At 27.7% G+C, this 12,379-nt stretch overlaps 1 protein-coding gene across 3 annotated transcripts; it reads left to right on the forward strand.

Moving 5' to 3' along the window:
- Window positions 1-75: 75 nt before the first annotated feature.
- LOC111027931 (epsin-2) lies at window positions 76-8,281 on the forward strand. 3 transcript variants are annotated; one of them, XM_022306431.1, is made up of 12 exons: window positions 76-710; window positions 3,756-3,842; window positions 4,123-4,332; window positions 4,389-4,610; window positions 4,711-4,740; window positions 5,221-5,266; window positions 6,011-6,173; window positions 6,251-6,404; window positions 6,679-6,805; window positions 6,878-7,027; window positions 7,098-7,283; window positions 7,576-8,281. In XM_022306431.1, exons 2-12 carry the CDS (start codon window positions 3,756-3,758, stop codon window positions 7,710-7,712), a joined length of 1,512 nt encoding a protein of 503 aa, XP_022162123.1. In that variant the 5' UTR covers window positions 76-710; the 3' UTR covers window positions 7,713-8,281. The 3 variants fall into 3 exon arrangements, with proteins under 3 accessions (XP_022162123.1, XP_022162124.1, XP_022162125.1); XM_022306432.1 differs by having other exon boundaries at window positions 6,254-6,404; XM_022306433.1 differs by lacking the exon at window positions 4,711-4,740.
- Window positions 8,282-12,379: the final 4,098 nt, after the last annotated feature.

Below are 12,379 nucleotides of genomic sequence, written 5' to 3' on the forward strand. Positions count from 1 at the left end.
GAACGTGCGCCCACCACCGCCGGCGCGCCATACTGCATAGCTATGGTGGGCAAGACGTGTAGCGAGCGGTATCGTAAAACGTAGTGGTAGTAGTAGTAAATAGTATAGTAGTATTAGTGGTCGGTACTCACTACTCAGTGCTCGCTAAGTGGCAACTCGGCGATTCCTCTCTGTGGCGCACTCTCTTCCCGCCGCCTTTCATTCATAATAATAACAAAATATCGTACACTGAAAAAGAGGAGGACGACGTCCGTGCGAGGAGGTGTGTTGTGTGCAGCAGACAGCAGTACACGGCGATCGCGCAAAACGCTCACACACAAACACACTCACGAATACGCGATTCATATATATATATATGTATAATAGCCGTACTTACGACACAATAATAATACTATAATAGACTCGGCGGACACACAATAGTACAATACACGATTTGCAATCTGTCGTTGTGCGGCGGACGTCGATCCGTATTATTCGCTATTGTGCATTGGTGCATCGTCCGCGGTTCGCGCAACAATCGCAAATCTTCGGTGCTCTCTTTCGTCGGCGAGTGATAATAATTTCGTTTTCGAGACGTTCTCTTGCAATACTGCACGCTCAACGGCGTGTGCGTACACCAATATATTATTGTTATTATGCCCGTCGTCGTCTGACCGGAAAACACGATCCAATCTCGAGAACGCATCCGGGTATCAACAGTTGTCATCGAGGTGAGTAATTTGTGTGTCATCCTCCTACGCAGAAATTTTATATCAATGTTCGTCCCGGATTTCCCGAGATTCGAGTCTAGTCCGATCCTATCTTGCTGACACTGACAGAAGTGACTAATCGCGTATTCGTATCCATTAAACTTGTATTAATTCGTACATTTAACTTGTAACTTATATAAGCACCGGTAGTCTTGCTGATCAGTGATCAGACAAGGTCTGAATGTTTGTCCTTTACTGCTGACAATAATCTGAATCTTTGTGTTTCGCACAGCAGATCTGGACATGGGATGTCTTATGTTATTGCATCAATCTGATTTGAAATTTGAATTTCCCAACATTTAATGCATATTATGCTTCAGTTGAATGTAAAACACACAATTTATAAGTTATAACATACCTATAATCTAAAATTAATAAAAACCGAAATGCTTGTATAGTATGCTAATTTCTTAAATAATAAAAATGTTGATTACCTTCAGAATTCATATTAAAACTTATTAATTTTTTATATATAGGTAATGCATATTGTATTCAGTTATATTCATATTATTCCCTGGCTTTAGAGTTAGGTTTAACCTAATCAGCATTTGCTACAATTGTTACTTATCTAATGTACCTAATGCTTTCAATAAACAATTTTTTTAACCTCATATTGTACTTGTAATCAAAACAAATACTGCTTTTGATTATAATACTAATACATGTTGGTCTAATCCTATTTAATCTGAAAAGAGTTAAGCATTACATTGATACAGCAAATACATTAAAAATTATAGTTATAATAGTCTACCTGATGTATTAACCATTATTATTAATTCTCTATACAATTAAATTTGTTAGAAATAATGAGTAAAGCATAAGTGTTGGTTGTTAATGATTGGTTGCTTATATATTTTAATAATCATACCTTATTTATGCCATAAGTAGGCACTTTAAAGATAAACTTGTATTCTCGGTCAAAATTCCTTTAAGAATTAAAGTGTCCTTGATGAATTTTGTATTCTGTTTGCTTATCTTGTATATTACAGTAATGTTTTCAGTACAATGGTATTTGTCTGCATGTCTAATATATATTGTTGATGTGATTATAAATCTAAAGAACTATGCTATTAAGTCATATAGATATATCTTAATTTTAAAACTGATGTTTAAAACATTTAACGTTATTCTCCATTCCAATATTGTTCATCCCTACCATATTCAGTGTTAGGTATTTTACAATTGTTATTTATTTGTACTTATCTAAGTATAATACGCTAATTGTAAACAATAATAATAACTCAACTAGATAGCTTCATCAATTATCAAGGCCATGATTTAAAGTCAAAAATGGAAGTTTTAAAAACATTTAAATGATTTTCTATTCCTTTAAACTCTATAACAAACTTGCTACCTTAGTAATAACTTATAATAATATAAAACCGAGTGTAAAACAAATTCAAGGGGAGTGGGTTAACTGCTATATCCTCCCTCGGTTATGTGGTCAAGGCGACCACCATTTGTTCATAATTATTAATCATATTAGTGTAAAATGTATCCTTCTATTTTCCTCCATTTATTTGATTATTACATTTTAATCAAATTAGATAGGTATCTATTGCATTGTATTATGATTAAAATATATCATTTTAAGTATACCTAGATACTTATTAATACTAAACAGTTCACTTCAGTATATTAGTTTTTCAATAACAGTTAATTGTATAATTATCTCTTTATTTTTATAATATTTAATAGAATAGTATCATTACTTTCACTTATAAAATAAGTGATTGTAGTCATGTACATACATTTAAGGATGTGCCTCAACATAAAATTCCTATTTTGTATTTCCTACTATCCTTTAAAATTTCTCTATGAAATCAATTAAGCATAGTAATTTTATATTATAGGAAATAGGTTTTTAAAAATCACATAAATTTAAGTATAACTTTATAATAAATTTTTTATAAGTACTATAATTAAGATAATTAGATTAATCAGTATTAAAAATGTAAAGAAACAAACCATATATTTTTCAAAATGACTATTTCTAGTATATAACAATGACATTTTAATGCTTAATCTTAAAAAATATATTAGTACATCAAAAAAACAGTTATCTAATAAAAAAAAGAACCTTACCTATACCTATCTAAGTATCTGTTATAACATGTATATGGTTAATTAATATTTTAGCTTTCTAAATTGATTTATTAACCATTATAGTTCTAATACAGAATTAATTTTTGGTTTTTGTGTTAAATATTCAAATAGGTGCATCATATTGTAGTTATAAGCCATTAGGTATTAATAATCTTAACTCCAGAACAATGAACATTTTAAGTACTGCATTAGTTATAGGTAATACTAACAGTATGTATATAAATTTACATTTCTTTAACTAATTTAAGGTTTCAATAATCAATAAATTTTCATATTGTAGGTTAGGTTTTGTATTTAAATATAAAATGAAAAGCTCTTCAGCAAAAATAAATACTAACCAATACTTAAAATTATAGATAGTTGACATAATATAAAATAATTAATTGAACAGTAGAATGATGACATTTAAATAAGATCAATAACTTAAATAAGTATATTAAATATTTCAACATTTTTATATTACTAATAATTGGTAGACATTTCTAAGAAATTAATGAATAAAAACATTGTTTAGCATATAACAATTAATTAACTATGATTTAACTGAGTTTAAAACCATTTAAAGATACTTACTAACGTTGGCATGTATAATTGGCATGTACCTATCTAAGTCATTTGATATTTACTGTTAGATGCCTGATTAATAATTTATAATTGTGATTCTTGACATATTTATAATTGGTTTTTTTTTTTTTAATTAAAGAACATATAATTCATACAAACATTTAATATTCCTAATTTTTTAGTTTAAAATTAATTTGAAAATAAACAAAACAATCAATTTCTGTTAATTTTTTTCATTATATAAATATTTTAAATAAGACTCATTTTGCAATTAAATTTTACGCAGTTTAATCTACATTCTTTTTTTATACCCTTAATATGTATTTTAAATTTTAGATGAAGAAGCGTGAAGAAATGCAAGTTAATGTTGCTGGACTAAGGAGAAATATTAAAAACATAGCACATAATTACTCTGATGCTCAGGTTGGTATAGTTTTTAATTCAATTTTTGATGATAAATTTATATCCTTACTGTTAAATTAACTTAACATATATATATATATATATATATACATTTACCTATATATTTAACATTCCTACTAATAAATTATCATTAATATTTTGACCTAGATTATTGTATGCTTTAATCTTATTAGTCACGCTTCAAAAATAAAAACTAAAATAATTATATTTTGCTTTACAAGAAAATAAGCTTAGCTTGGTACAAATTCATAAAAAATTATTTGCATACATTGTATTTTAGGTAAAAGTGCGAGAGGCAACTAGCAATGACCAGTGGGGTCCAAGCAGTACACTAATGGCTGAGATTGCCGACTTAACTTATAATGTAGTTGCATTTTCTGAAATTATGGCTATTCTTTGGAAACGACTGAATGATCATGGACGAAACTGGCGACATGTTCATAAAGCACTTATTCTTCTAGAATATTTAATAAAGACTGGCAGTGAAAAAGTATGAACTATCCATATTTTTTATATAATCTTATTGATGATTGATGTTTTTTTAAGGTTGCCCAACAGTGCAAGGAAAATCGTTTTGCTATTAAAACATTAGAAACATTTCAACATATAGAGGATAATAAAGATAAAGGACAAAGAGTAAGAGATACAGCTACACAACTAGTAGCTTTATTAGATGATGATGAACGATTAAAGACAGAAAGAGCACGTGCAATTAAAGCAAAAGAACGATCTGCACAAAAAATTTCTAGTTTTGGCAGTGATGGAAATGTAAAGATTTTTTGTTTATATTATATTTAAGTAATTTAATAATGGTGGTGGTTATTATGTATTTTCTTTATTTTTGTTTTTACGCTATACATTTGGTTAGACAACTCCACAAAGTCCTAAGTATCCATTGGTAAGTTCATTACGTAAGATTTTATGGTTTACAACAAAAATGCATGTACTATCTACTAATGTCTAATTGTGCAATAATAATAATAGTAGTATAATCTTTTAATGATACTTCTGAGACTGGTAATTAAAATATTAACAATTTAGTGATTGTATTTGTTTAAAACAATAAATTATTTTTAAACCATAGTATAGTATAGTAATGTTATGATTATTGAAATTATTCATTTTAAAATAGTTCAATTCTTTTAATTTAAAAGATAGATATCTACAAGTATTCTTTTTTTTTGGGATCTACTTTACCCTGATTTTACTCTCTACTCTAAATTATTAAACACAAACTATAACTATTCAACTAGTTTTGATAAAAAAAAATTTATAGTGTATTTTAATCATTGTAATATTTTATGTTAAAAATAAATTCTATAAGTATAAATGCATAATTTTGTAAATCATAAAATAATAGTTTATTTATTTTTTGTAGTTCCGAGATTCCTATGGTTTATATGATACACGACCTCCTGTAAAAGGTTTGTTGATTGTTATTGTATTTGTTTAAAGGTCAGAATAGTAGAATTTCTTGTTTATATTTATGTTTAACTTAGTGTAACAACATTTTCCCCCAAAATTATGAAATTTTAGATAATATAACACTTTATTAGCAACTTAATATGAAATCATTCAGAATAATATTTTTTTTAGTTATTAATTCATTTGATAGTTTAGTATTTCTAGGTACTAAAAAACACTAATTAACCATAATGGATTTGAAATTGTATCCAATTTATTCTTTAGCAAGGTTCACAAGATTAAAGAAATGTAACCCAGTATCATTTTAACTGAACTTTACTTATAAAAATGTTATCAAATACACTATACTTTCAAATATTTAATGTTTACAATACTATCTAGGCTCAAGGTGAGCATAGCAAAATGAGTGCTCAACACGTTATTTACTATTTCCTGTTCAGCTATTTTATTATTTTAATTTGTGAAGTGGTTTTTAACAATATAAAAAATACCACAGTGTTCTTTCTTGTGATTGTACAATCGATGTGTTTGATTCAATATTTACCTCATAATTTTGGGTAGTATAAAAATGTGCTACACTTTGTTTCAAATAGAAAAACATAAAATTCTATTATTACAATTTATGCTTTTATAATTATAGTGAAGACAATAAATATCAAGTATCAATATAATGTTGTTATACGTACATTCATTTTCATTTGTAAAATTATTTAATCTTTAAACACATATTATATCTATTTCAGCGGAACTAGAAAGTGCACGTCCACAGACTGTTGGTGAAGAAGAATTACAATTACAACTAGCTTTGGCTATGTCTAGAGAAGAAGCTGAACAAGAAGAACAAAAAAGGCGTAGTGATGATGTGCGGTTAAAACTGGCACTGTCTCAAAGTGAAAATGAATTCAAGTAAATTCAAATTCTTTATAATTTATATAAAAAAAGTAACCATGTTTATTTGGGTTAAATAACAACCAATATTTAAGTAGTGGATCAGAATCTGGAGCCAATAGTAGTAGTGGTAAGAGCAGTAATATGTTGGACCTATTGGGAATTGATCTAGACAATGATGCAGATCAAAATGGTGCAACAGGAACAACTGCAGATCCATGGGGTATGCCAATAAAAACTCAACCACAGGTAATATAAACTAAAAATAGAATTTATTATAAAGAACAAAATAATAATTTATAGTTGGTTCTTGAGCCGTTATTACTATATAAATTAAACAAAAGTTCTTCAAATAAAATTAATTAAAAATTGTTAAATATTTAAAATTTCTATACCATTCAACCAATATGAATACAATATAACCATCAATATATGGATAATAAAAAACAATTTTACCGTCTATCAGTTATCTTAAACTAAAGATTAAAAAACTCAATCCATAACCAAGACAATTTAATTTCAGCCTTTAAATTGGTCTAATGGAGATTTAAATAATGGAACGCCAGGCCGAGCTGTTGACCCTTGGTCACCTGTTACACAAAAACAAAATGCAGCTTCCTCTACTAATGTATTGCCAAGTACAAACAATGGTTTGTAAAAAATAATCACACTTATAATACATATAAATATATAATCATTTAATTATATTAAATTATTTTAAGGTGTGCATCCTTGGTTATCCCAAAACACATCAACTGTAGCAATGGCTCCACCAGACCCTTGGGCTCCTGCAACAATCGCTCAACCTTTAAGCAAACCAAATCAAGAATTTGACGAATTTGCTCTTTTAGGAAATCGATCATTACAAGCAAGTATGTATAGAATCAGATTTTTTAAATATTAGCTTATTGTTTAAATGTTCTGTTATGTTTATTTATTTAGAGCCTACCCCGGATCCATTTGACCTATCCCATTTAAATAACGAACTACTAGGAACTTCACAAAGTTCAACGTCTGGTAAAAAGACACCACATAGTTTCTTAGGAGAAAATTCTGCTTTAGTGAATTTGGATAACCTAGTGACAGCTCCTATTAATCCAGCACCAGTTGCACAAATACGACCACCTGGTATGTACATTTTTCTTTACATAATTTGACACTAATGTTATGTCACTTCAGCATGATCGGATAATTGTTAATAACTTTTATTCGTCTACAATATTGGTCAAATTAATAAAGTTATTAACATCTCTCATATTGTTATTAATGATCAAAAATTATTAATAACGTAATTGAACTAATAATAGTTGCTTAAATTTAGAAGTGGTCTTAATGCAATATTAATTGTATAGTCTTATATAGTTATATGGTTATAATATCTACTACATAGTTCTTAAGTTTTTTTTAAAAATGATTTTAGGCATGGCAAATCCATTTGGCTTAACACCACAACCTCCGTTTGCAAATCCACCAACAGCTCCATCTGCATTCAGTGGTCCAACTACTTCGACTTTGCCACCACCACTTGTGCCGTCACCAAATCCGTTTCTGTCGTAGCAAAATTAAAGGACTCTTCTAATCAATTACCAAACGATTATCAATAACAAAGTTATATTTTTTTACAATTGTTTCCAATTCCCAGTGTTTTCTTCTTATTTAAAATGTAAATAAATTAAGAAAAAAAGAGCTTGGAAAAATTAATTTGGGCTTTAACAATAATTATAAAAAATTATTACTAGAGTGTATAGAAATGCAAGGAAAAATATAAATTTTTCAACAATAGTTAAAATGTTTTTATTTTTGCAGCCCGTTTAAAATATCTTAGTACTTTTGATAGATACCTAAAAAGTAGCTACTTCATAATACGTATCATTAGCAGTTATTGTTAGTAATAATAATTTATTACCAATGATTTTCAAAGTATGGAATTGATATGTAAGGTATACTATTTAATTCGCAATATTGAGCTCAACGTGTTTAAAATAAAAATAAAAAATTACTTTATTATTGTTAAACGCACTGAATATATACCTTTTTTATACATAAATATATCTTAGATTTTATTTATAGACGTTCCGATTTTGAAATGCCCGCTATTTATGTCACGCGTATTTTTCTATGTAAATAAGAATAGTGGGTGTGAAAACGAGTGAGAGATGTATTGTATTTTTTTAAACAATTTTAAATCCGTGTAGTTTTTATTTAATTAATATTGTGACATTGCCTGTGGTAAATTATATTGTAAAACTAAAAGCTGTGTTGATAATTATTATAATATTATCATCAATTGGTTTTTATAACAATAATTGTTTTATTATTCAATCATTTATTATTGCCCGGTGTATTTATAATACCTAAATATATATTATTTTATTTTGTTACAGTAATTTTCAATGGTGTTTATATTTTATTTAGTATAGACATATAGACATATAGTAGTAGTACTCTGCTAGAATATTCTATTTGAAAGATAAAAAACTATAAAACAATAGTTTGTTCTTTCGACTAGTGAGGGGGTCTGGCCCTATTCTCTTATTTAAAAACTCATATCAAGGAATATATTTAAACAAATACCGAATATTATATACCTATGTACTGTGTAGTAATGAATAAGTACAAAACAAAAATTAATAATACTATGGTACATCAATACTTGGAGTATAAAAAGTTCCCGATATTTTTCAAAAGCATTTTTGTCAAAAAATTTTGTTTTTGGCTGTAACCAAAAAAGTAACCGTAGAGACAATTATTTTGATGTTGTACATTCACCATACACTCATCAAACAACTGTCTTACTTTGTTGTAGTTCAAAAACGAATAACCATAGATAATTGAAAATTTCATCAAATAATTTTATATACATGATTTTCAATTTGTTTTAGTTTATTTCTTTAAATGTTGGTAAAAAATTTTTCATTGTGTTAGAAAGCTTGAAAATGTAATGCAAAGTTCCTTGACGTATAGTTACTATTATAGCAGCTCAAAAATATCAAAGATATATGGCACGATTTTTATTAAGGCATTGCTAAAATTCATCAATCACTCAAAAATTAGAAAGTTATTTTTTTATCGACAAATTTTTAAATGTTAATAACCAATTTTATATGAAATTTAATTACTAATATTACTATTATTACGAATATTTTGGTTTTTGAAAAAATTGGTTCAACGGCGTTATATTACTAATAGAAAAGTAAATGACGCATAATAAATTATATAATCAAATATTCTTAGAAATATAGGCTTATAGACCGTCTTTGCTCAGAATCGTTTTTCCTAGTGCCTATAATATTATATACAATGATTTATCATTAAATTCCAATTTAACGCATTAATTACAGTGACCTATACTAATTTATAACTCAATGACATGGTATACTCGAGACCTACCTGCAAAGCAGAAAACTTCACCGATTTTTGTTGAAATATTTCAAATATTAATTGTAATATTAAACCATCGATGTTGTCACATTCAATTATAATAATTTAACCGTAAAAAAATATATAAAAATTATAACTATTAAATATGCTTGAACTTCCGCTTGAATAAAATTACATATATTATGTATATTGTTTACGCTTAGTACACATGTATATATTACTACTATGCGCTACGGTAAATGCAATTGTATGTACCTATAACTAATATGGCTCAGTTTCTCAACTAGAAAATTAAACGAAAATTAACAGACTGTATTAATTGTATACATTTTCGTTTCAGGGTCAAGCTTACAACCAGATGGTCTAGATTTTAACGGATAGGTACCTAAATTGCAATAAATATACCTACCTATACCAATATCGGTAATATAATCTGTCTAGACATTTATTCATATACTCATATAGCCGAATATATAATGGTTCGATGAACTGTTTATTAAGTTATTCAATATTAACGATCGTTACTTCGTTGTATGATTTATACGAACGAATGTTTGATTTATATTTTATATAAAGATGAAACAGACCAGTTTCCATTCGATACAGACTTCCTTAAAAAGAATAGTAACGATTTTAAACCCACTGAAGTAGTTAATAATTTTTAACACTGTTTTCCGTGCCTTTAATATAAAATATCACACTATCACAGAATAAATAAATAATTTCGATCAGTATAAATCCATCATGTATACGTAGATATAGATATTGTATACAATATGCTCGTGAGGCCGTGGTATAGCTATAGGTGCCTATGTCGATAAATATACCGTATACTTGTGACATAATATATTATAGCTACCAGTTACCACAGCTATCTAACATCGTATACACAGCAAACCACTTAAAATTATTAAGTTTAGGTTGTTATCGGGTATAAAAAAATTATCTTTATCTCGTAAGTACGTGATATATATACTCAAATACACAATGGACTCGTATATATTAATAACACATAGGTAATATATATACTATAATGCGCAGTGTTTATAATATTTTATCCAAAAAGTCTGTAAAGACCAAGTATTTTATGAATTTGTTGTAAAAATAACAATATCATTATTTAGTTTAAAAAAAAAAACACCGTTAGCAAAACATATAAGATAGTACAGGTACCTACCGATTACTGATTAATCATAAAAATAATTATATTGCTCATTTAATGAGTACCTAATAAGTAACTAATAACTGTATAATGTGCATAAAGTATGTACTATAAAGGTCTGATATGTGGCGCATGGTGTGGAGGGTAGTAGGCTTTATTCACAAAAATGTGTTCTGAAGTCAAGCATCAGCCGGTGGTCGGTACCACTAATTTACGAAAGGATGATCACCCGGGTTCTAGTCACTAAGCCTCGCCACATATACACACTTGTTCTACCCTCTCCCACAGTCAAAACACTCAAAACCTACTAAAAATAACGATAACCACCCTGCAATAGCCTATATGTTGTAGCTGGTTAAAAAAAAAACTATCACATTTCAATATATCACTATAATCATCTTCGTAGCTAATCAATATCTGTACCTACGGCTGTACGTCATCTAAATACATTTTATTCAAGAAAATCCATGAGGAATTTATGACATTAAATTCAAATTGTTCTAGATTTTGATCGAAAACCCCACATTTAAATATAGTAGATGTGTCACAGTCTTTTCAAAATTGTAAATATGGTTGTCAGGTATATTTTAAAATGTTAAAAATCAGATTTTGAATAACAGTATTATTGAGAAAAAGAAGGGCGAACATGCATATTGAATCTCCTTTCTGTTTATATTTTTGAAGATGTATAAATTTAAGGGCTTAAGGCGCATAATATATTTAGTATACATTAATACATAATACATATATATATATACAATATACATGAAATTTTATATCCTTATAAACAATTTTTATGAAAATGTGCTCAAATAACTAATGGTGAATAATATATTATTTATATTTTTTTTGGTTTAGCTAAAAATTGAATCGGACTTAAAGGAACACGTTCAATTTTGGTCGAAATATGCCCGTTGGCTCTCGTCTACGGATTATGGGCCATTTATAAGACGAAAATGTAAACAAATCGTATAACGTCGACACGTCGTGTGTAAAACATTTACATAACTTAATACATTATGCATGTAAATATCATAATAATATATTTTATATTATACCAATCTCATTTTTACAGGCACACCGCACACGTGCAGACACGCTGCTTGTTTGTTTTGTACATTAGACCATATTTTTTTTTATTGATAAAAGTAGGTATGTACTTTTTAATTAACGGCTTTCGGCTGAACCTATCTATGTGTACTATGTGTCTGTAGGTAATAGGTGTTTATACAATAAAATATAATATTTATAAACAAATTAACAATAGATATTTTATATTATTTGTTTACGTTCTGTTAGTTTATACATTTATTAGCCATTAGACTTTAGATCGACCTCTTTAAATAACCTAATCTATCCAATCCAAAAATTGACTAAATAATGTTATTATGTTGAATAAAACTGTTAAAAATCTTTCAATGTCAAAAACAAAAAAATAGAATTATGCGCAGTAAATTGCGAATCACTCAACCACCTATACGGCTATACTCACTACCATTATTTCCTTGAATAGGTAATAAATTTAAACAAGTTAAGAATTTTGGAATTTTTAAGCATAGGTATGTAGAACGATAGTCGTGTCATATTGTATGCTTAGTATATTCAAAGGAGAACATTGAGAAAAACATTCAACTGTTAAGTATAGACTTTTTTTTTTAAATTGTTATGTTTGCGGTATTTG

Source organism: Myzus persicae, unplaced genomic scaffold (genome assembly GCF_001856785.1).
Source record: "Myzus persicae strain clone G006 unplaced genomic scaffold, MPER_G0061.0, whole genome shotgun sequence".
Classification (NCBI taxonomy): Eukaryota; Metazoa; Arthropoda; class Insecta; order Hemiptera; family Aphididae; genus Myzus; species Myzus persicae.

Coding starts and splice junctions, on each gene's coding strand:
- LOC111027931 (XM_022306431.1), top strand. CDS start 3,756: ATGAAGAAGCGTGAAGAAATGCAAGTTAATGTTGCTGGACTAAGGAGA. Junction 6,405..6,678: donor CAATAAAAACTCAACCACAG/GTAATATAAACT, acceptor ATTTAATTTCAG/CCTTTAAATTGGTCTAATGG. Junction 6,806..6,877: donor ATTGCCAAGTACAAACAATG/GTTTGTAAAAAA, acceptor AATTATTTTAAG/GTGTGCATCCTTGGTTATCC.